This window comes from Heteronotia binoei, chromosome 3, assembly GCF_032191835.1.
Source record: "Heteronotia binoei isolate CCM8104 ecotype False Entrance Well chromosome 3, APGP_CSIRO_Hbin_v1, whole genome shotgun sequence".
NCBI classification, from domain to species: domain Eukaryota; kingdom Metazoa; phylum Chordata; class Lepidosauria; order Squamata; family Gekkonidae; genus Heteronotia; species Heteronotia binoei.
Window position 1 is genome coordinate 40,982,165 of NC_083225.1, and position 25,773 is coordinate 41,007,937.

At 42.2% G+C, this 25,773-nt stretch overlaps 1 protein-coding gene across 1 annotated transcript in view; it reads left to right on the top strand.

The window, feature by feature from the left end:
* The window catches only part of PCCA (propionyl-CoA carboxylase subunit alpha), a 336,154-nt gene that overhangs the window by 51,558 nt on the left and 258,823 nt on the right, over nt 1-25,773 (top strand). The window contains exons 5-6 of the mRNA XM_060233665.1: nt 6,053-6,166; nt 8,042-8,095. Of these exons, the coding sequence (XP_060089648.1) occupies nt 6,053-6,166; nt 8,042-8,095 (168 nt within the window). The remainder of the gene's footprint in view (nt 1-6,052; nt 6,167-8,041; nt 8,096-25,773) is intronic.

The following is a 25,773-nucleotide window of genomic DNA, read 5'->3' on the forward strand; positions in this document are numbered from 1 at the left end:
CAGCAGCGTTGTCAGCATTGTTCCCTCTAAGCTGAGTTAGTGCAAGCTAGCTCACAGTTTTTTAGGCTGCAGCTCACACATTTTTGTTTTAGCTCAGGAAGGATGGCTCCAGTGCAAACTAATCTATGCAGCAGCCAAATCGCTCACTCACAACTTTAATGCCAGTAGCTCACAAAGTAGAATTTTAGCTCACAAGGCTCTGTAGCTTAGAGGGAACATTGGTTGTCAGTACAGCTCACCTTGCACCAGGGTGTCAGTGGATTAGGTCTGGGAAGTTGGCCCATAACTGTACTCCATTTGCTTGCCCTTCTACTTCTTGCTTAGAGGCCACAGAAGCTAGTTCTGAACCTTCAGTCCTAGAATCAGGCAGGGCTTCAGGTTGTCTAGATTCAAACCTAGAAGAACACATTTAATTGGCTATAGGTAGTGGAGTGGTGGTCACACACTGGCAGTCAGACTCAGGGCCAAAGTAGATAGTCTGGTGTTTTCAAGTCCAGCTTGGGAACTTGCTGCCATTTTGGATTTGGGTATACTCACTGTCTTTTTACAGCACTGTGGGGGCCTGATTCTGTTTTGGGACCACCATGGTACAGAGGGAGGAGAGACTTCTGCCTCCTGTGCTGTTTTCCTAAGCTGAAATGGCTCTCACTGGCAAAACTTTTGAATTGTTTTGGGAAGGTTATTAGTCAGGGCTTTTTTTTTCAGGAAAAAGAGGTGCCAGAAGCCTCTGCAGTGGTGTCAGACTCATTTGTTATGAGGGCCAGATCTGACATAAATGCAGGCCCGTAGCTAGAAAAGTTTTGGTTGGGGGGGGCCCTCCACAGAATAAAATTTCGGTTGGAGGGGCCCCCCTGCTCTCACGGCCCCTGCTTTCTCTACTGCTGCTTTTCTGGCAGCCTCCATCTCTCTGCTGCTCTGGCATCCCCCGCCCCCTCTATGGCGCCTCCCCCTCCCTTCCTCCCTCCCACCCTGTGAAGTGCCGGCTCCTCCTGGGACTCTTTCCATGCCCCTCCCCACGATCACGCTGATTGTGGGAAAAGCCACGGGAAGGCCGGCGCTCCTCTGCCGGCCTTCCAGCGCTCTCCGGAGTTATAGCACTGGGGCAGTGGCAGAAGGAAGCACCAGCAAGCCCTGCAAAAGCGCCTGTTGCCTCTGCTGCTTCCTCTCCACTTCCCTCCCATGCAATCGGGGAGCGGAGGCACTGGGTGCTTTTTCAGCAGTGGAGGTGGCAGGCACTTTTGCAGGGCTAAAGTTCTGGAGAGCGCTGGAAGGCCGGCAGAGGAGCGCCAGCTTCCCCGCGGCTTTTCCCTTGATTGGCGTGATTGGCAGGGGGGACCTGGAAAGAGCCTCAGGAGGAGTGGTGCTTCACGGGGTGGGAGGGAGGGAGGAAGGGGGAGGTGCGGCACAGAGGGGAGTGAGGGCCGCGAGATCCATACTAGTCAAAAGAGGGGCCATACTAGTCAAAGGGGGTTTTATGGAGGGTCTGGGTCCTCCGCCCCCGTGGCTATGGGCCTGCATAAATGAGACCTTGTCGGACCAGGCCATTTAAGATTAGGTAACAGATATATAAACTTTATAAAGGTCACAGACAAACACAATTACATTTTTTTAAAAAACCCCTTAAAATAAAACATTCTTAAAACATTCACACTCGTTGGTCCTAAAGGTACTTTCTTTGTATTTCTCCCGGGGGATCCAGGGATCCTCCCTCCTCAGGGACCCAGGAGGGGGAGGACCCTCAGCCAATAGAAGGAAGAAAGGCTTGGCTTAGTAGCTCTGCTGTGCAATTGAAAGAACTTGGCAAAGCACGCTTTGCTTCCCCTCCTTCCTCCCCAAGGGAGGAGCCTCAGCCAATGGATAAAATCAAGGTTTTGCTCTGTAGGTCCTGTGTGATTGAGCAAGCCTGGCAAAGCAAGCTGTTATGCTGAAGGAAGCAAGAGAGAGGGAGAAGGAAGCAGATGACAGCCAGTTGCTTGGGGGCCTGATAGGATCCCTTCAGGGGCCTGATTCAGCCCCGGGCTGCCTGTTTTACACCCCTGCTCAAGAGGGAAATGAAGAAGAAACACACAGGTACTATGAATTTTTAAACTTTTTTTTTTTATTCTCTCCCTTCCCCCCCAAAAGAGGCTCTGAACTCCATTCTATTGCGTTCTTCTAGAAAAAAGTCCTGGAAAGACGAACAAAAAACAGCTGTGTCTTTGTGATTGTTTCATTGCTCCTGTATCCACTTTCGTAAGACTGACATCTGTCATGCAGCCCTCAATATTGTAGGTGTGAATTGCCAAGGCAGGCAGTGAAGGATGGGGTACTTTCACTAGGATTTGGTCTCAAATCTCTTTGCTGTGAGTTCTAAAGGAGTCAGCTGTGTTAGTCTGTTGCTGCAAAATAGTAAAGAGTCCAGTAGCACCTTAAAGACTAAAAAAATTGTTGTAGCATAAGCTTTCATGAAACACATCTCTATTTGTCAAATCTCTCTGCTGTGAGGTAACTTTCCAAAAATTAACTCAGGCTTGAAAGTGATTGTGGGGGATAGCAGAATATAAATTGGATACATAAACAAATAATGATGCAACCTAACCTGAAAGAATAAGTTGGGTACCACAAAGTCTCTTGGGAGGTTAAGCAACTGAGAAATCCCCTTTCCTTGCAATAGTGTGAGACCACTGAGTGTCACAGTTGAGTGAGTGGGAAGCTACTAATCTAATCCTGCACAGAAGATGCACAATACAGATTTTTTTAACATTCTCCCAACCCTATTTTATCTCCCAGTCCCAGCTTGAGGAAATTTATCTCTCAACTTCCGTGTTTTCCTTTTAAATTTCAGATTTTTTTTTTTTTTAAAAGACTGCTGCCCAATTGTTCTTGGTTTTTCTGGTTCCTGTAGGTGCCGAATGTGCTCCATGTTTGTTGAGCCATTTTTAAATTTATTAATATTTTTTCTGTTTACATGGGGTGTTTCTCAGAAATGCCTACTTTGTCTATTAGGTTTGCGATTAGGAGTAATGATTGAAGTACAGTACTTTGTTGGTTTCTTTGTTGTTCAGAGAGAGTAACAAAGGAACAGGAATAAGAAATAGGGTAATGCAGAAAAATCAGAATGTTTCCCAAGTTTTAAAATTAATATTATGATATTGCAGTATTTATGTCTTGCTGTATGTGATTGTTGCAGACTGTTACGTGGTTGAATGTGTGTATAATTGGGGTACTAAAACAGAAAATGCTCCTTGGGGAGTAAAGATGATGGACTGCTACAGTCTGAGGGAGCACTGAGTTGAGCTGAGTACAAAGTAAAAGTGAGAAGTAGCTGTCCCCTGACCCAGCCCTGAAATTGCTAGTCTAGCCATGGATAGGGTTGGAAGAAGATCCTCCATGTAGACTGCTATGAAGGAGGGAAGTGGTCCTCACCAGAAGCTTTTGCTGTTCTGTTTTTGCCATCAAGTTGTAGCTGACTTATGGTGACCCTGTAGGGCAGGGGTGGCCAACGGTAGCTCTCCAGATGTTTTTTGCCTACAACTCCCATCAGCCCCAGCCATTGGCCATGCTGGCTGGGGCTGAAGGGAGTTGTAGGCAAAAAACATCTGGAGAGCTATTGTTGGCCACCCCTGCTGTAGGGTTTTCAAGGCAAGAGACATTCCAAGATGATTTGCCATTGTCTGCCTTTGCATCACAACCCCAGTATTCTTTGTGGTCTCCCATCGAAATACTGACCAGGGCCAACCCTGCTTAGATTCTGAGTTCCCTTCTGTCCCAATTCCCTTCTGTCCAAGTAGTCAACGGATTTGCTAATTAAACAACAAAGATTTTTTTTTATGTTTTGGGAGACATTTAATTAAATTAGATAACTGTTCCTGTGATTGCCAAGTATCAATGAAGAGATTTGCTTACTTGTTGATAAATGAGGCACTGAGAAAGTATAACCCCTGTGCCTCTCACTTACAGTTACCCACATTTTTTTCCCCGGCCTTGCTTCTGCACTTTCTGACGCACAAATATTAAACAAGTAAAGCTTCTCCCTATGCTTCCTCCCATGTTAGGAAATGTATCACCTTAATTCAGGCAGCTGTAAAAAGGTAAAGATGCAGCTTACTTTTTAAAAAGTTGGTAACCTTATACTTGCCCCTGTCTTGTTCAGAGAGATCTGTTAGGTCAAGAAAAGAATTGGGTGGCTGGGGGTATATGTGTGAGGGTGGTATATGAGTACTAGTGATAAAAAAGAGTTCCTTTCACTCCTGGCTTTTTGATAAGATAAAGGTTGACTAGTTAATTATTAGATTCCTGTAAATTTCTAAAGAATTAGGGAATATCTGCTGCATTTGGAGCTTTATGCCTATGGTTTGGTTACAATCCATCTAGCAATTTAAATTTTTTATTTTCCTTCTGTATGTTCAATTAATATGGAATTTTAAAGTTTTAAGTGATTAAATAATACTTCAGAAGTTGTTTAGTTAAAAGCGATGTATTGACATCTGTAGTATCTCAAATGTATGCAGAAATTTTATATGACTTTGTATATAAATATATAATAAAACATACAAATAGACTATAGTCCAACCCCGCTCCTTTCCCACCTCGAAGAGATTCCCAGGGAATGCTGCATTGTTTTTTGTGTTACAGATTTCTCTTGAAGACTGCACCTTCACCATGAAGGTTTGATATGCACATTCAAGGCAGCAGTCTGTATTTCAGGTTTAAAGACCAGCTTGATCCACTTTCCCCATTTTCAAACTAAGGGGTGGAGTTCACAATCAGTTGCAATAAACATCTCATGTTTCTTAAACTTTCTTAAACTTCTTGCATATACTGTGATTTAAATTTTAATCAAATGGGATCCTAATGCCTACAATAGAGTGATCTGTCTGTCTGTCTGTCTTCTATCTATTTATCTTCTATCTCCTGTAATCTAAATCCAGTGGCTACATTTCTACTTAATTTTAATATTTTGACTACAGAACTATTTAGGCCTTCTCTTTGTTTGTGTTCCTAGATATTTTGTTATCTTTGAGAGTCTGGTTGATTTCTACCTGACTGTAACAAATACTTCAAAAGAACTTGCCATTAAGCATCATCTTAACTCCATCTGTTTATTTTACTACTGTTTGTCTTGGACTACTGCTGTGGAAAAAGGAAACAGCTACATTTCAGATGACTGGTTTTATTTTTATACATATATATGCATAAATATTTTCCCATTCCTAATTATTTAAAATGCCAGCTGCTTCCTGAGAAATTTTTGTCCTTAAAATAAAAAAAAAATTAAGCTTTCTTAAACTTTGTCAAGCCTAGCTCTTTTAGACATGGTGGGCAGACTTTCTCTGGCTATTGCTCGGAGCTTGCTGTAAAACATCCCCCGCCCACAAAAAACACCAGTGTGATTGACAATTGCTCATGTGAATAAGGATAAGAATGAGTTGGGAAATGAAATGTAAGCCTGCTTAAATAATTCTCAAGATTTTTTGGTTCACGTGTAGTGATATTGAACTCTTCAGTCATAGGCTTTAATTTGTGTGCGGTGCTGACCTGATGCTGTGTAGGGACTCTGGCTGCATCCCTTCATTCAATTCACTCTAATTATCACCAACTTCCTGGGGAGCCTGCTTAGATTGAACTGGCCGTGAATGTTTGTTGTTAAGTACTAAGATATTAGACTACCCTGGTTACATTTAACAAAGTAGTTTTAGGTTCTAAATTTACATATAAATTGTCAGTGTAGTGCACTTGGATTTGTTATCTCTTTGTATTTATTTGTCCAAATACAAACCACGGCTGGGTAGAAAACAAAATTTTAATATTGGTAGGTTTGTGTATGCCCCAGCCTCTCTTCATTATATGCTGCAATTAAAAATAAGGTGACAGAAGGAGTGGTCTCTTATTTTTATTATAAGATTACATCTGTGTTTATTTGCACCCAAACAGTATTTTAGAAGAGGCTGTAACATAAGATTCATTTTTAAATGATGGTATGTTGGAAATGTTTCTTTAAAGGGGGAGGTGGCACCGATCAACATTTGCTGGATGCGGATGTGTTTAAAACGTAGACATTTTGTCTTTTCAGGTCCATGTGAAAATGGCGGATGAAGCAGTCTGTGTTGGCCCAGCTCCCACTAGTAAAAGCTACCTCAACATGGATGCTATCATGGAAGCCATTAAAAAAACCCGGGCCCAAGCTGTGAGTCTGAATGAGTCTCTCCTCTGCAGCTGTTTCATATATAGAAAGCAGAGAAGCTAGAGTTTGTATTTAAAGATAAAAAAAACAGGGGGGGGAGGAAATGATTGAATATGCTATTCCAGTTTAGTTCATGTCACATGAGTTAAATGTGGCCGAAATCGCTACTGGAAATCAAAGGCTTTTGTAGCATCTGGCAGTGCCGGTCGCTGATCCTGCAGGTGGCTTCTAGATTCAGCTTTCACACCAGGGAGCAGCTTCAGTTCATTTCCAAATTTGCTGGGGGAAAAAAAATCCCAATTAGTTTTGAGCACTAACCCTTTCTGTGCCGCAGCTTCTTTTTTTTTCTCCTGGAGGTCTTTTATAATATAGAGATATTTGTTTTTGTGTTTACTTTTAAATCCAGTTTGTTTTTTTAAAATTAATGTGTGTTTATGCCCACAATGAATACTTGCATAAAGGTAAACGGTACACCCAGTAATTATTTTTCAGTGTTTCATGTTGCTGGCAAATGCTCCTTTGGTTTAGATGGGTTGTTTTCCTCCTCTTCTTAGGTTGGATCAGAGATTCATAGTTTTTAAAATAATGGATTGCTGTTTTAAAGAAAATGATGAAAAGAATGTTTTGGGGGGCTGGTGGGGTGGGGCTGCATCAGTGAATGCAAATGTGGTGTTCAGAACTGCTGAATGCAGAATCCATCTTTAAATAAAATTCGATGGATGGGGAGTCGATCAAAACCAGCAATTACCCTGGAGTGTCTCAATTGGCATTATCATTTCTTTTGAAATAAATGTTTCAGTGTGGTGCATTTGGAGTGGGGGGGGGAGGAGGGAGAGAAAGGGAGGAGGAAAAATAGCAAACAACATTAATTAGCTAACAGACATTGCAGATGTTTACATTGTTAGTTAAAAAGATTTAATAGAGATAAAAATAGTTCAGGCTTTCATCTTTAGTCTGCCACATATATTTCCTTAGCTGTGAGTTTACATACGATTACAAATGATGAAACTGACCCCCCCCCCCGGCCAATATTACTGTGTTGTGTAATTGCACACCATGTTATTTGTAAAAGGGGACTGCATACTGGATGCTTCATTTATTGTTGGGCTTGTAATTTCTTTTCTCTGTCATATGAATTTGGGTCTATACCATTAGCCATGGCAGTACTACTAGCTGTGTGGTTAAACTCTAGATAAGGAGAAAATTTCGGGGATGTGAGAAGCCTGCACGGAGAGAAATGTAACACGGAAAAGCTTCTGAAATGTTTTTGTTCAGTGTGAATAGAAGAGAAAACAAAATGAATCAACCTTTCTCTGTATCTTTCTTGAATATTCTCCTTCATCGGGCTGATTTGTATGGGTTGGGTTAGTTCCAGGGAAATCTGCTGAGCATCAGATATAAACCAGGTTGTTGGCACCTGTGTGGGCAGTATCAACATACCAGAGATCTGTGGCCTTGGAAGCACCTGATGTTGGCAGTCTTGTGTGCCAACAACCTGGCTTATTTGTGACTAAAAGCATGTGGAGCCCTGAACTACTAAAGCTGTTTTTTGTTTTAAATTCAGTTAAAAAGCACCCTTATGCAGAACTGAAGTAGTGTATATTGTGTTGAGGAGCTGCAAGGTTGTTAGTTACACAGAACTCTTCATAAGACAGGGAATGGAAAGGTACTCAAAAACTTGCTTATTTTTGACCATTAAAATATTATTCTTTATCTGAGGTAGTCAGCTGACCTGCTAGGAAGAGAGTGACTCAGAATAATTGACTCTCATATCATAATTACAAGCAAATTTATTGCCTTCAGATTTAATTACTTGATGGGATATTGTTTGAACCCAAATTGCAGATGTTTAAAGTCTATGGCTTTTTGTTTTTAAAGGTCCACCCAGGATATGGATTTCTTTCAGAAAACAAAGAATTTTCAAGGCGTCTGGTAAGTTTTTTGTTGATGTCTAAAGTTCTCCATTCTTGAGGGGAATGTGACTTCGTGTATTGTAGTGTGTACCTGCAAAGCTTCCATGATGAACCAGTCTGATCAATTTATTATGACTTTAATCACACATTAAAAATCTGTTTCACTTTCCAGTTAATTATTATTTGATGAAAAAAAGGGTATATGTAGAAGAATTTATGCAAGTCCTTGAAGGGCCTGTTGTTGTGTAAGCCACTGTCTTTATTTCCCTCTATCACACACAAAAGTTTAAAACGGATTTATTTCCAGTGTGCATAAATATGTAATCAAAACTGTGTTGGATATTTTACTACATGTGGTGGTTCTGTCTTCAACAGTAAGGGCTGAAAATTATAGAGATCAATTAAAAATAATCAATACACGTTTTAAACATTTCATTTTACTGTTGGGCTTTTTAAAGAAGTAGTTTGACTTTTGAATATATTGTGTGTATTTGGTAAGGCAAATATAATTCTTTTAAAGAACCCACAAAACATGGCCTCATAGTGAGTATTGTTTAGAAGTGGAAAATTATCTTTCACATTGAAGACAAGTTCTTGCCTTTCTTCAGGAACTTCCTAAAGATATGTTTGGGATTATAGTTTTTATTTTATCTTGTATCATAACGTAATGTATTTGTGTGAACAGTGACTCTTATCTGTTTTGTAGATTTGGTTGAAAGGCAGTCCGTAAATATTAAATTTTGTTTTGTGTATAATCAGTTAACTTTAATGAATTGCTCTAAAAGCCATACATTAGTTTGCTTTTCTAATCAATTAACATTCATTTTTAGGTAGCTGTGTCTGAATATTTAAAGCTCAACAGTTATAACATATTTTATATTCATCTATGGATAGGATGGTTGATTTTAGCAATAAGTAAGTAGATACATATGTTCCAAGTCTTGTTGGTGTTTACCATTATATTATGACCCAGATACAAAAGGGTATTAAAGTGTGCAGTGCGGCTGTTCTGGGCTGGCTGCCTTCCCACTGTGAGACCCTGAAAAACTAGTCCTGAGCTCAGGAGATTGTCTGGGGAAGAATTCACTGAAGTACCAATGGTTGTAGTTGGCAGGGAAAATTGGGAAGCCTTCACCTCATAAGATGAAATGGTTACTATGTATACATAAAGTTGTCTGGATCCTAGCTGTGAGATGTGCAATATGAAACTTTAGAACAGTGAAGTTCAATATAACTTTTTTCCATTCAGTTTTTAAAGAAATAAACATACAGACGCAACAGATAATACTGTAAGAAGAGGTTGTAAAATCAAGATGTCGAGAGAAGTCTCAAATAGCTCAAGAAATTGGATTGTGTAGTATACAAACAAGTTCTATTTCATATGAAAGGAGTTTCCAAAGACTCTTCAGTGTGCATTTTGAAATCACAGTTTTAATCATACCCCCCCCCCCCAATGTGAATTGTTGAAGTGGGAGCTTGATTTAAATCATTGGCTTTAATATGAACTCTGGTTCAGGAAATACTGATAAATTGGTTCCCATGACAATTAAAACATATTGGCTTGAAACTACATTGCTGTACTGTCTATGAGAATAATCCAAATGTTGTTTGATAATTAGTTATACGTGTGCATAATTTGTTCCAGTAATAAACCTGTTGAATCATATTTAAGATGTCTGCATCTGAGGTTAAAGATGTTTTCATTTTTTTGTTTTCTTTTACATAGACCAACAGGCTTTATTTAGTGTGCTTGTCAGGTCATTAATTTTTGTGAGATGTGAAGAAGTGAACATGTTTGTATTCAGCTTTCATTTTAATCCAGTATTTTTAAAAAGATACACAATATAGGAGAAATTTTGCAAAAATCAAGAAAAAACCCATAAAAATCCAGCTCTGATGTTTACTCCACCTTTCTGCCTTCACAAGCTTTTACAAAGTAGATTGGTTTAAGCAGAACCACGGTATTCCAGATTTCCATATAATCTCAGAGTTTTATGCTATTTCAGAAATTTTCTTCCAGGCACTGGTTTCCAGTTGTGTCATTATGGTACTTGCAACTAATTTGGGCCTGGCTATTTCCCCTCTAATTCTGAAGTAGTTGGATGCCAGCCACTAAGGTACCAGAAAAGAACCAGCTAGAACCATGAGGAACATTTCTGTATCCTGGGCATGCAGAAAAAAACGTCCTTGAAAAAGGCAGAAAAACTGTGCCTGCATACTGTCATAGAATCCTGGTAGTGTGGGTGCAAGCCCTATCTACCAGGTGGGTATTAAGATGAGGATTCATCCAAGTGTGGGTGGAAACTGAGGATGAGCTCAGGTGCGATCATGCACTCATACCCTATCTCCTAGGGTGTTTTTATTTTTTAAAGCTTACTTAGGTAGGTTGAAGCTGTGGCAGGGGTGGCTCCCTTCTTCACATGGAAGGAACGAAACAGAGAACCTCCTGTTGTCTGCAGTACCTCAGAGGGTCGTAGGGAGCTGTGGCCTGAGCACTCTCCTTTACTACTGTTGTTTCTTCTCCTGTTTGCAGTATGACTTCCTTGTTCTTTGGCTGATGGCCGTGCTGAGGCTAATTCCAGTGTTTCCTGCCCTGATCATGGTTTCTGATCTTGGCTGTCACTTTTCTTCCTTCTGTGTCCTGCTGCTCTTACATCTCTTCCCTTGGTACCAGCTAGAACTGGTTGTGCTCTCAACTGAGTACTTTTTAAAACATACACTTAAACTTCAAAGAAGGCATACTGAGCTTTAAACAGTTCTGTAAGGGGTGGAAATTGAGGCCAAGGGATGGATGGATTTATTTATTTATTTCCTTCCTTCCTTCCTTCCTTCCTTCCTTCCTTCCTTCCTTCCTTCCTTCCTTCCTTCCTTCCTTCCTTCCTTCCTTCCTTCCTTCCTTCCTTCCTTCCTTCCTTCCTTCGGTTTATATCCCATCCTACTCGCAAGAGGGCTCAGGGAGGGTCACAGCAATAAATTACAAAGCTAGGACAAGTAAAAATAAATGCCAACATAATTAAAATATTTAAAACAGTTTTTAAAAGTAAGTATTGTACAAATTATAGCTCAGCAATCTTAAAGCTGGGAGCAGTTGGACCATAGCCAAAGCTATAAGAGCTTACTGGTAGCAGCACAGAGTTTAAAGCTGCAGCAAGGAGGCCAACTGGTGGATGCCCACTGCCTCAACCAAAGGCTGGGCAGAACAGCTCTATTTTGCAGGCCCTAATCTGAATTGAGATCGTGTTGCGCCAGGCCGGGGCCAGGGCAGAAAAGGCCCCAACCCCAGCTGGTTCAAGCCACCCTGAGATCTCACAGAATTCTGGGAAAAGAAATTTAGGCATGGGGAGGAAGCTCCAAATAATTTATTGTGCTGCCCCAGTTATTCCTCAGTGCCCCACCCATCCCAACTTGTATCATAGAAATAACCAAGTAAATTTACATTAGGTGCCATTGGGAACCACATATTTGTCACTGAGAACTTTAATTTTAGTATCTTAGTCCAGACATTTTTGAGTATTTTTTAAAGCAACCAGAAGTTCTTGCAATAGTAGAAATCAGAAAATGGTATGAAGAGGGGGCATACGGGTTTATGTCACAGGTCCCTATTGATGTCACAGAGTCTCACAGAGAAGATGATGATGATGTTGGATTTATATCCCACCCTATACCCTGAATCTTAGAGCGGTCACAATCTCCTTTACATTTCCCCCCACAACAGATACCCTTTGAGATAAGTGGGGCTGAGAGAGCTCTTACAGCAGCTGCCCTTTCAAGGACATCTACGAGAGCTATGGCTTACTCAAGGCCATTCCAGCAGCTGCAAGTGGAGGAGCGGGGAATCAAACCTGGTTCTCTCAGATAAGAGTCCGGGCACTTAACCACTACATCAAACTGGCTCTCCTATCCAGAGTCCCGTGAATATGATACCAATACATTCACAGTCTGCACAGCACTTTGAATCATCTGTGTCTATATTAGCTGGGGAAAAACTTACATATTCCAAGTAACAAAATACTTGTGATCTTCAGAACTAAAAAATGAAACATCCTCACAATAGAAGCATCACCTTGAGGTAAGGTGTCAGATCCTTGTGCAACAGAAGAAGGGATGGTGTATCTATTTTATGAAGAAACAAGTATATGGAAACGCTGTAAAATATAAAGGCAGTACATGTGCTATGTCATAAAACCTAGCTTGTGCATCACAAATCAGTATAATTGCACATATGCATTAATGTCTGCTTCCTTCAAAATTTGCAGAGCACCGTTGTGAATGGTCTGACCTTAGGTGTAGATCCCTAAACCATGTGTATTTCTTCTCTTTCTTATTTGTCTCTTTAGTGCCCACTTTTGGCTTTTTCTATGCCCTGTTTTTGTTCCATAATTCCCATGTTTCTTACCCCATCATGACTTCTGAGATAGGTGGGCTCTAGCAATTCCTTCCCTCTATGCTCTACTCTCCTTACATCACTTGCCTTAGTTTTTCTCCAAGGTTTTTCATTTCTGCCCTCCCTCCTTTCCTTGATTCTGACCCTAGCTTGGTGGTGGCCTCCCTCATCTCATTGTCATCTTCCAGACATCACCTTCCCACACCCCCCAATTGGCTGGTTGTTCCCGCTCTCAGCTTGTGTATTCCTCTTTATTCATAGCTCTGTGGATGAGGAACAGAAGGAACAAAATCCAGCCCTCCTGTCCATCAGCAAAGTAGGCTGCTTAAGCTCTGTTTAAGGATTCATTTTGTGGTCTTCCACCATATCTCCATTAATGTTGCAAGCAGGAACATTTGAATAGTAGTAAACAAATCTTTTTTTGGTAGTAGTAAACAGTAGTAAATAGCAATAAACAGGGTTTTTTTGGCCCAGCAGGAACTCATTTGCATATTAGGCTACGCGCCCCTCCCCTCCCCCAACACCAAGCCAGACGGAACTGTGTTCCTGTGCGTTCCTGCTAAAAAAAAGCCCTTGTAGTAAACGAAGTCACACAACAACTGGAAGGCCCTTGGAATGCCTTGCTACTTTCTTATTTGTGGCAGTATTGCAGTGGTGGGGAATCTTGCAAAATGGGGGAAGACAATCATCTCAACATGGGGATACATTGTGACTCCTATCCGTTATTCGAAGATTACTCCAGTGGCACATGTGCTTCTGGAGGAGTCTGTGTCTTAAGCCAAGTGCCATCAAGGCATATCTTAATTACTTTTTGTAAAATTCAAAATGCGATTTTATTTTAGAGAGCGTTAAAGAGACCATGCTAACGGCGTGCAGAAAAAGAGAGTTTAGATTGATTTGCTGATCCACAACAACAAAAACAAAGGAGCATTTTGCTGCACAAGAGCTGCTTGTTCAGTTGGATTTTTTTTCCCTGCCCAGGATATTCTTTCCTCTGTCCTCCCAGTGGGATTGGGGAAAATAGAAAGTGAGTTAAATTATAAGCTAATGATTGTGTACATAGTGTTAGTATGATATTAATTTGGGTATCTGCCCAACTTGGGCTTGTTGGTCCATATTTTGTAATATGAATAAGTGATAAGCTGTGCTCATTAACACACGTGAAGCTGCCTTATCTATGCTAGCTGGCAGCGACTCTCCTGGGTCTCAGGCAGAGGTCTTTCATATTGCTTCTTGACCTTTTTAACTGGAGTTGCCAGGGACTGAACCTGGGACCTTTTGCATGCAAAGCAGATGCTCTAACAGCAAACTATGGCCCCATCTCTGACACATTAGTCCATCTGTTATTTATATCCTTTCCTTATTGTTAGGTGTGTTCAAATATGTGGACAGGCTGTTCTGCAAGGCCATTTATGATATAAAAATTACCCCAAAGTACCTACTGTACTGGTTAAAAAACAAGTTAATGTGGCATTTTGGTAACACAGGCCATTCTCTTAGCATATGTTGCCCTGCTGTGGGTGAAAAGGTGTATTTCAAATTTGTATCTCTTTTTTGATATCCAAATGTTTCTGTCTTGGTGGAGCATAATGATTAAAAGTACTATTTTCTTGGGTCTTAAATTTGGAGTTCAGATATAATGAACATGTAAAAAAGAGAGAGAGTGTGTGACAATTTCTGTTGTTTGGCTTCTCTTATGTAATCTGATCCCTAAGCCCTTTGTTCAGTGTTCTGGATACCAGAGGTGTGTGCCTGCTTGCCTTTGTCAGCACAGCTTTAATTGTCATTTTCTAGTCAAAGAAGAAGAGCTTGCTTGTTAATGAAATTAGAAACCTTTATTAGGTCGCATTCAGATAAACCAAATGAAAGTTTGATTTTTGTGGGTGCCCACTCTTGTATACGTGATGCTGAGTCCCTCTCCCCCCCCCCCCTTGCTGAAGTTGATGGCAATAGTTAATGTGTCCAATCTGGTTCTATCAGTAGCTTGTCAGTCTAATGAATTGTGTGGTCTTTATTTAAAGTTATTAATTAACTTAGTAATTAAAAGAAGTCTTGCAGTGCTGCTCTTTGAGGAAAGGAGGAGTATAGCAGGACACTTTGATCTGTAATAGAAGGTATACTTTATTATTGAACAAATGGTTTTCCTACTGGGCTATTCCAGAACTGGCATTACTTGGCAAATTCCCTAAATATAAAACAATGAAACAAAAGCATTTGTTCATGTTGTTGTTAAGCGATTATGTTGCTGTTTGGCTGCCAAGCTTGGCAATTTTGCAATCATTATTCTACTCTGGGCTCACTTCCTAGCAATCTGGTGGGTTTGGATGGTTTGGATTACAGAATCGGTGACAATATCCTTGACTGAATTTATTGTAATGCATACAGAATTTGTTTTATTCTTGGATATTTGTTTGAATCTTAAAGTGCATATTGTAACAAATAATAGTTTGTGTTACGGTAATATTCCATTTCTATCCAAATTGAGAAAAATCCACAGCATTTGAAAAAAAAAATTACTTTGTATTAGGACCAGTTCCTACAAGATGAACTTGCGTTTCCACAGAAAAAAATTATGTGAACTCTTCCAAGGACGCTTATTACACGTTACTTATACAGAGACACAGGTTTGTTTTGTGAAGCGTCCTTTAGGATAAAAGGAAGTACTACTTCACCCAAAGGGTGATTAGCACATGGAGGTGGTGGTGGCTACAAACATAGACAGCTTCAAGAGGGGATTGGATAAACATATGGAGCAGAGGTCCATCAGTGGCTATTAGCCACAGCGTATTGATGGAACTCTGTCTGGGGCAGTGATGCTCTGTATTCTTGGTGCTTGTGGGGGGCAACAGTGGGATGGTTTCTAGTGTCCTGCCCCCACTGATAAACCTCTTGATGGCACCTTGGGGTTTTTTTGTCACTGTGTGACATACGGTGTTGGACTGGATGGGCCATTAGCCTGATCCAACATGGCTTCTCTTATGTTCTTATGTCTCATTGAAATGTAATTTGAGAGACTTGTTAAGATGCGATTGTCTTTCAATAATCTTATAGCCAATATTATTCACTGCAAATGTTTTTCTGTATTTGCATAGGTTTTCTGCTCCTTTTTCCTTAGTAACCCTGAATCCATTGTGATTTTGATGAACCTTTCAGTCTTGCAACTTGTGTATGTTTCAGAAAGTACGCTGTTGAGATAGAATTGCCAAGTCCTGACTGGGAACTTTTGGAGGTTTGGCAATGGTTCCTGTGCACTGCAGAATATGGGGAGGGAAGGAAGTTGAGTGGGGATGTGGAGCAAATAGCATCTACCTTCTGAAGCTGTCATTTCCTCTAGGGGAACTAATATGTGCAGTCTGCGAATCAGTGATCATTCAAGGACAACTCCAGGCCCCACCTGGAGGATGGCAACTCTTTGTCCAGTTATTTTTTAAATGGAGGGTAGGATTAAAGGCAATTATTCTAAATGTTGAAAAATAGCTGTTTTTATAAATTTGTAGTGATGAGATCAAAGCAAAGTTTTGTCTTGAACAGAAACGTTAATTCCAGTGTAACAACCCGACTGTGTATGTGTCGAACAACAGCATGTTGTTTTCTTCATAATTAAATGATTAATAGAAAAATGCAAGCTGGAAATAGTTGCCACTGAGCATATTAATTTTCACTGTTTTTTGTGCATCGATTGAATAAAATGCAGCTATTGAACTGCTTCAGGACTGAAAGCAAAAATACTGTTGACTAATATCCCCCCCCCCCCGCAAACAATTCTTGTTACTCCAGACAGAATTATTAATTGTTGCCTTTGATCTTTATTTAGGGATAATCGCTGCAAAGGCAGAGCATAGCAAGAGGTGGGATAGAACAGGACCTATTATCTATGTTTGCAAGAAAGGAAAGGTCCTTTGTGCAAGCACCAGTCGTTTCCGACTCTGGGGTGACGTTGCTTTCACATTTTCATGGCACTTTTTATGGGGTGGTTTGCCATTGCCTTCCCCAGTCTTTTACACTTCCCCCTCAGGAAGCTGGGTACTTATTTTACCGACCTCAGAAGGATGGAAGGCTGAGTCAACCTTGGGCAGGCTACCTGAATCCAGCTTCTGCCACAATTGAACCCAGGTCGTGAGCAGAGAATACTGCAGTACTGCTGCTTTACCACTCTGCGCCACGGGGCCGCTATCAACAGTAATATGGGGTGATGAGTTTCAGACTAGAAGGGTGAAGTGTTGGTGCAACAATCAGGCGGCGATTAGGGTGGTTAATAAGCAGACATCACACTCTGAGCGAGCGATGCGCCTCGTTCGTTGCCTGGTCTTGGTTTGGTTAACAGCCAACATAACATTTTCAGCCCGCCATGTTGCAGGTGCTGATAACAGCATTGCAGATGCCTTGTCTCGCCACCAAGAGGAGAGGTTCTGCAGACTGGCTCCAGAGGCCAATCACCACCCGGACCCATTCCCCGAGGAGCTCTGGGAACTTGATAACAGTCAGTAATGCATGAGGTGTTATATTCCCTTGCTCCCTCAACTTTCTCATCCTATGCAGCAGCCACTTCAGCCTTCTTGGCCATTTCCAGGGATACCGGGGGCCCAGATATGTGACCCGTATCATCAGATTTGGCGCTATGTTACATTGCTCATCTGCATGGGTGAGGCTTTGCTGCAAGAACTATCAAAGTACACATGGCAGCCATTTCATTCTACAGTAAAGCTATGGGGTTTTCCGACCCATGCAATACATTCCAGGCCCACAAGGCAGTTGAAGGATGGCAGAAGCTCTGCCCAAGGGCACCAGACCCCCGTAGGCCTCTGACATTTGAGATCTTGTAAAAAATGATTACAAAATTAACATCCATTTGCCGTTCATCTTATGAGACAGTCTTGTTTGAAGCTGCCTTCACGTTGGCATTTTTTGGAGCCCTGTGGATGGGGGAACTTGTGGCAGGCTCCAGGACGGACATCAGCAATGCCCCTTTGGGGTTTGGTGACCTCATTGTTAGTAAGTCGAGCTTCACACTGTCCATTAAGAGGTCTAAGGTCGGGGGGACACACTTCACATTGGCCAAGCTTCCAGGAGGTGGTCCATGCCCAATGCAAGCTGCTTAGGCCTTTTTAGCTATGCAGCCACATAAATCAGGCCCCTTATTCATCCATAGGGATGGCTCCTTCCTCATGCGGTACCAATTTGCAGCGATTCTGCCACTGTGGCCTTTTTAGGCCTCCTCCCAGGTGACTTTGGCCCTCACTCATTTTGGATTGGGGCAGCAACAACTGCTTCTAGTTTAGGTATGGGACCCAAAGCTATCCAGGCAGTTGGCAGGTGGTGTTCTGAAGCCTACAAAACTTACATCAGGCTGCATCTGGTACCAACCATGTAATGTTACACTTGACATTGACTTGTTTGCCATTGGCTTCTTCAGTTTCAGGGGGAAGGTGCCGGTTAGCATGGATTTGTGGACATAGCATTGTACATTGGGCTAGTGTATATGCAGCCACATCCGGTTGGGGAAGGGACCTTGGCCTCCAGGATAAGGTCAGAATCACTTGGTTGGGTAAGCGAGGGATGAAGTGGGATGACTTCTTTCTCATGGTACACTCTCATTTGATCAACCGAGGCCCCCTGATGCTTTGGTGATACACCTTGGAGAGAATGACTTGGGGGCTCTTGCTGTCTTGGAATTGGTGCACCAGGGCCATGGGGGATTTGCACACATTGCAGGAGGTTCTGCCAGCTGCAACGTTTTTCTGGTTGAACTGATTGCAGCGTTGAATCTGGCATGGGGCACGTTCTGTGGACAAGGTGGAAGTGGCAAGGCGAAAGGGAACCAAGCGGCTGGGGAGGATCGTGGAGGCTATGGAGGGTCACTGGATTCGACATCCTGATATTTCAACAAGCTTGGAGGCCCTGTATCATCCTGATGGGGTTCATCTATTGGAATGGGGTATGGATATCTGGCTACATAGCATCAGATACATCCTAGATAACTGGCTACAGCTGTAGAGCTTTGGCGGGAGTTGGGTATTGTTGGGCCCGGCTCTTGTGGCAGTATCAGCATGGGGCTGGATCCATTCTCAGGAAAGCAGCCTGCGTGCTCATTTCCTGAGTTTGAGGATCCTAGTAGATGACCTTCAACGGCATCTGGATCGGGGTGGCTCGGCGGTGCTGATGTTGTTAGACCTGTCGGCTGCGTTCGACACGGTCGACCATTGGCTACTGATGTGCCACCTCGCCGACGCGGGGATTCAGGGGTTGGCCTTACAGTGGCTTTCCTCTTTCCTGGAAGGTCGGGGACAAAGGGTCGAAATTGGGGGGGAGCTATCCCGGAGGTGCACACTCGACTGTGGGGTGCCCCAAGGGGCGGTTCTCTCCCCGATGTTATTTAACATCTATATGCGGCCTCTTGCCCGGATTACCTGAAGGTATGGGCTGGGGTGTCACCAGTACGCCGATGACACCCAGTGCTATTTACTGATGGACGGCCAGCCGGTCTGCGCCCCGGAAAATCTTGATCGGGCACTACAGTCCGTGGCTGAGTGGCTCAGACTGATTGGACTGAGACTAAATCCTGCAAAGACAGAGGTCCTTTGCTTGGGTCGCTGGGGGCCGGGAGGGGGAATCCCCCTACCAGTTTTTGACGGTGCGCCGCTGACGGCGGTGGACAGGGTCAAGAGCTTGGGGGTACTATTGGAGCCTTCTCTAAAGATGGAGGCTCAGATAGCAGCCGCTGCCAAGTCCGCGTTCTTTCACCTTAGGCGGGCAAGGCAGTTGGCCCCCTTCCTGGAGCGTGATGACCAAGCAACAGTGATCCATGCTACGGTCACCTCGAGGTTAGACTACTGCAATGCCCTCTACATGGGGCTGCCCTTGTCCCGAACTCGGAAATTGCAGCTGGTGCAGAATGCCGCGGCCCGGCTGTTACTGGGTCTTCCAAAATGGGGACACATTCGGCCGGGTCTTCGGACCCTGCACTGGCTTCCAGTTATATACTGAGTTCGGTACAAGGTGCTGGTTATTACCTTTAAAGCCCTATATGGCCTGGGACCTGCCTACCTGAAGGACCATCTCTCCCCACATGTTCCCCAGAGAGTGCTGAGGTTGGGAACTCAAAATCTTCTCACTATCCCTGGGCCAAAAGAAGCCCGCTTAAAATCCACCAGAGATAGGGCTTTCTCTGTTATGGCCCCTACATGGTGGAATCAGCTGCCGGAGGAGGTGAGGGCCCTGCGGGACCTTGTTCAGTTCCGCAGGGCCTGTAAGACGACCCTCTTCCGGCTAGCTTACACCTAGCTAAGATGAGAAACTCAATGTAGCTTGCCAGACTCCTGTTTTATATATATATTTTTGGAATGTTTACTGGTTTTTAAGGTTTTAACTGTTTTAAATGTTTAACTGTTTATATATTTAAATATTGTCTAATCTTATGTTTGACTAATTGTTGGGAGCCGCCCTGAGCCACTTGTAGGAAGGGCGGGATATAAATCTTAAATAAATAAATAAATAAATCCCAATAAAGGATCTTGGCGTGAGGGGCAGCCGAGGTGCCCAGCCCGGGGGCATGTCTGGGGATCACCCTCATGCTCAGCTAGCAGGGGAGACCATTTCTGGGCTTCCACCCTAGTGGAATCCAAAACCTGCCACCCCAAGGCTACCAGTGGATCATCGACTGGGAGGAAGTGCAGTCGATTGACAGGATCCTTACCCCATGCTGTGCCAAGGCTTCTTACAGTTGTAACAAATAAAAGTTGTGGCCAATTTTATTCCACTTTTCTAAAAAATGCTGTGTTCTGTGTGTTATTTCAACTCAGTTGTGTATATTAAACTAGAATATATAGTCACAGAGGACTTGGTTCAGGGTGCCCACCTCTGCCCCTCCCTTTGGTGCTGGAGCTGCAAGCCAGAATCCGGACTTATCTGGTCCATTGTTTGCAGCGCCGCAGGGAGGGGTGAAGAGGGAGGGCAGCCATTGCTGCTTCCCTACAGGGGAAGTGGAGGGGGCAGGCCAGGGGCCCAGCGTGGGAAGCTGGGTGCCCACCCAGCCCCTCTCAGACCTATGCAATCTCTTTGGGGGAGGGCAGAGGGCGGGGTGCCTGCAATTATTTAGGTGGCCGAGCCGCTCCTGCTCTCCCTCTTTGGACGCCTGGTCACTTGGCCTGCCTGCCCAGCCCTTTATTTAAGTGTTTTAAGGTTGCATTCAGTTATGTTTTGTATGTTCCTTCTTGTCACAACTTGGCGGTATCAGCATGGGACTGGATCCATTCTCAAGAAAGCAGTCTGCGTGCTCATTTCCTAAGTGTGGGGATTCCAATAAGGGATCTTGGCGTGAGGGGCAACTGAGGTGCCCAGCCTGGGGGCATGTCCGGGGATCACCCTCACACTCAGGTGGCAGGGGAGACCACCTCTGGGCTTCCGCCCTAGTGGGATCCAAAACCTGCCACCCCAAGGCTACTAGTAGATCATCGACTGGCAGTAATGTTTGCAGAGATAGTCCCAAATATACCCTTTTATTAGAGGCAATAACCAGGCCAATTAGTAAAATAAAATTAGTTTTATTTATTAAAAAAATGATAAAATTTAAATATATATGTTAAATGTATGAAATGTAATAATTAAAACCTAAATTAAGAAAATTCGAAATAACAAGCAGCCTTAGAACGCAGTGTCCAGCGTCATCTCAACAATTAGTTGTTCAGTTGTTCCCAGGCCTTACAGAATAAAAAGTTCCTGAATCCTCAAGGCAGGTGTTCTCTGGATGAGGATGATAAAATCATACTTAGCATAATGTAGCACTTTCAGCATTCAAAATTCTTCCTTTGTTGTCGTTCGTCCAACAGTTCTGTAAGTTAGGTGGTAGTCTAAAGTTAAGAGTGCATTGAAGTTGAGAATGTGGCTTGCTCTGGGGTCGTTTTGCAGAAAAATAGGTGGTGGAGCTCATCCAGGGATTGTTATGCAGCTGCAATACTATTCAATTGACAAGGAGGTGGAACTCTCTGAAGAAGGAAGTGGAACTCTCAAAAAGGTTCAGGAGCTGTGCTCCTGTGAGCTCCCACTGAATCTGAGGCCTTGCTCAAGATCACATAGTTAAGTCTTGTCTTATGCTTCCAAGTTATCTCTTGGATTACAGTTTATTCATTGTAGTCACTATGTTATACCAGTTAGAAATTTCAAGCTAGAACAACAGCTCCTGTGTAGGATCTGGGGTATTATATCCTGTCAATAGGTTTACCTCAACCGAAAGCCTGGCGAAATAGCTTCGTCTTGCAGGCCCTACAGAATGGTACTAAATCCGGTAGGGCCCGGATCTCCATGGGGAGCTGATTCCACCAGATCGGGGCATGTTAGTTTTGTAGACATGTTATGGACATGTTAGATTTACAGCCAACAAATGGAGAATCCTAAATTGTGTTTAGTGCCTGGTGAGAGGAGAAAGTGCATGATTTTTAACAACTTTTCTGTTAGATTTTGGTTTCACAAACATTAAAAAATTCCAAAACGAATGCAATCCAAAAGTAAAAATGAAAGCCTACTGAACAAAGTCAAATCTCTTGGGATTCTGTGGGGGCTGACAAGAAGAAGCCCAATAGAAAGCACATTAGGAGATCAAGATGGTGCAGAATCCGGAAGATGCTTCTGTGTGGAGACCATAAATGAGAATATTGGAAATCTATGGAGATAGATCAAGATAGATAGCTGTGTGTCTGTAGCAGTAGAAAAGAACAAGAGTCCAGTAGCACTTTAAATACTAACAAAATTTGTGACAGGATATGAGCTTTCATGAGTCACTGCTCACTTCTTCAGATACATCTGTCCTATATATTGGAAAATGGAGTGCTTTCAGTTGCCAAATGACATTAACAGGTAAATGACAATAGCAGGTGAATGACATTAACAGATTTGATTGGATTAAATGTGATGTGCAGAAGGATAGTAGGCGTGGAGAAATTGGTAATGAGAGAGTAAACCAAGGTCTTGATTAAGTCCAGTTGGATGCATTGTCTTGAGCTTCATTATCAGTTGCAATTCAGCAGTCTATCGATGTTGCCATTCCCCCTCCGCTTGTGAACTCTGAGGCATTGTTCTGTTTGCTGTTGGGAGACCAGAAAGCTGCTTTCGATGGACAAAAGGTATAACACAGCGTGGCAGGTCTTATGTCCTTAAATAGCAGCTTTCTTGGCAGCCACGTAAAACTTAATTATGTGGTTTACAAGAGAAGTGTCATTGGATCTGAACCTCCACTTCAATCAGCATCCAACAGTTTTCTTATGCTTTTCAGGTTAACCTTGAGTCGACAGTTAAAAAGCTGCTGTGTAGCACTTCTATTACAAGTTCTTTGATATAATGCTGAATTGTGGCTTTCAGTACGCACAGGGTTAAGTGAAAAGGTTATAGTAATCTAGTGAGCATTTTCCCTTTTTTAATGTGCTCATTAACAGTGGCAAGTCCAGGTTTTAGCCCATGTCAGTAATTTACATTTCATTGCTAAGTGACTGCTCCTGTTCAAGGGCCCTTTCTAAGGCTGTTGAACATACTTGTATTGGAAATAAACAGAGTAGAAGAATTGAAAGCCAAGTACCCTGCCAGGCTTTTCAGTCGGTTCTGAAGTTTCCAGTAGATCACTGATTAGCAATGCATGGAACAGTATGGAAATAAGAAAAGATAAGACATATAAAATTATCACAGGTGGGCAATCCTGCTTTAAATCTCTGGATTTTTTTGCTTCCTTTACTGTCGTCCTCCCTATATTTATCCTGCTGGGTTTTCTTAATATGAATGCACCATATTACAGACAAAGCAAGCAAACAATGTTCGGAGTACAAGGCTCCTTGGTCTCTTTCTCCCATCTGAACTATTAAGCAAAGTCTGATTGTTATGAGGACTGAAGAAACAAAGAGCTTGATAGCCTTGCAGCTTCCTGGGATCAAGTTATAAAGCATGGAGATCATGTGAATTCTTGCTCTGGGACTCATTTCCCTCTCCGCTTCCTGATTCGTACCAGCTTGTTGTCGCATCCTTAATTTGAAGACACACACCATGTAAAAGAAAAATTGCATGAGTGTAGGAGAATGTAATGACAGAAAGGAATAGGAATGACTATCAGTGTACACCAGTTGCTGATCTTCATGTAGACATTGCCATCTATGGCAAACGTTTGCATATTTTCATTGCATTAAAAGATGCTGCCATTCTGAGTAACACAGGGAATTCCCTATATTTTACGACAGGGTAAATCAGCATGCAAAAGGATCGAAAACATTTAGAATTTATTTTTTCGTACATATGTCTGTATTGGAAGGAAGAATATGCATCTTTCATCTTGTTTGCAGATATTAGTACAATATACTTTAGTTTCCATTTTTTGCAGTAGAGTACCAGATCTTTATTGTAGAAAACAGTAGCTCATGGAACATACTCAACAAGAGAACAATAACGTTTAAGGATTAGTTTGAGCTAATCTGATCCAAAGAGGAGAAAGTAAAAAGCTTGCAGTTTAAATACAGTGGCTGGTGAAGTCAATTACTTCCTTTTCAAAATTCACTGCAGTTTGCAGTGAAATGGGCAAAACAACAAACTGTGGTTTGTTCTCTTGCTTATTTAAAGTCCTGGTTTGTTGGCAGAAAAACAAATGGCAGTGTGAACCTGAGGAATTCATGGCTCATCTTTGTCACAAAGGCTTGCTCATGCTGTCTGAGTATAATGATGCCTCCTTTGCTCATTAATCCAGAGATATATAACTATACAGGGCTTTTTTTGTAGCAGAAACTCCTTTGCATATTTGGCCACACCCCCCTGATGTAGCCAATCCTCCAGGAGCTTACAGGGCTCTTAGTAGAGGGCCTACTGTAAACTCCAGGAGGATTGGCTACATCGGGGGGGGGGGGGGATGTGGCCTAATATACAAAGGAGTTCCTGCTACAAAAAAAGCCCTGTAACTATATCAGTTGTAAGTTTCTTCACTAAATATACACATTCTCTTCAGAAAAAACTTTTTTCTACTTGTGAATGCTCCCCATAGTGAAATCTGTTTTTAGCTTGTTGAGATTCAAAAAGACACTATCTATTAAAATGGCAGTCATCAGATGAACAGGGAACTGAATATAATATTGTATTTGAAATTCATATATCACAGACATTTGTGGAGTAATGTTGTTAGCTTCCTATGTAGTAATTTGCAGTTTCTATTAGTTCCAACGTCCAGTCTTTCTGAGATTCCACTGCTTACTTTCTTCCAGTTTGGAGTAGTGGTAAGGAGCGCAGTCTCTAATCTGGGAGAACCAGTTTTGATTCCCTACTCCTCTGCATGCTGCTGCTGGGTTAATTTGAACAAGCCACAGTTCTTGCAGAGCTGTTCTCTCAAGAGCAGCTCTCAAAATAGCTCTCTCAACCCCACCTACCTCAAAGGATGTGTGTTGTGGGGAGAGGAAGGGAAAGGAGATTATAAACCACTCTGAGACTCTGAGTGAAGGGTATAAATCCAGTCTCCTCCATTTATTCTTAATCTTAGTTTCCTTTTGTTGAATTTTTTTGCATCTTTTTATCAATCAAATAAAAATTCAACAAAAGAAAACAGATTAGGAATAAATGGAGGATGAGGAAGAGGAGAAGATTGGGTGTATACCCTTCACTTGGAGTCTCAGAGTGGCTAAAAGGATGCATCTTTTTATCCCATGACTGCTGAATTTACTCAGGAGACTTTGATGTGGTACCTTGTGAATAGAGTTTTGAAAGTCTAAATATATAACATCCACTGGTTACTGTTATTAACGTATTTGTTCACTTTCTCAAAGAACTGCGAAAATTCAGTTAGGCAGGACATTCCTCTATGAGCCTAATAATTCTATTTTGGATTACTGTTTCTATAAATTAGACTAGGAAAGGAAAAAGGAAAGGTCCCCTGTGCAAGCACCAGTCGTTTCTGACTCTGGGAAAGAAATGCCTTCTTTTTGACCCAGGTTTATTAGCAATAGAATAATTAACAGGCATTCTCACATGTTACTGTTTTATGGTTTCCCATGCTAATGCAACCCAGATCAAAGGTTTTCTGAATTTGTTAATTTTACTATTCTGCTATTGGTTTTTAACTTTGTACCCCTTGGCATTCCAAACCCCACCAGCTATGCTTACTGTACCTCATTCCTCGTCTGAAGAAGTGTGCATGCACATGAAAGCTTACGTTCTGAATAAAACTATGTTGGTCTTAAAGGTGCAATTGACTCCTATTTTGTTCTACTACTTCAGACCAACACGACTGCCTATTTGGATCTATCTAAATAGAATTAGAGTAGAATAGTTGTCCCTAGCAATAGAATCTGTGTTCTGGGATA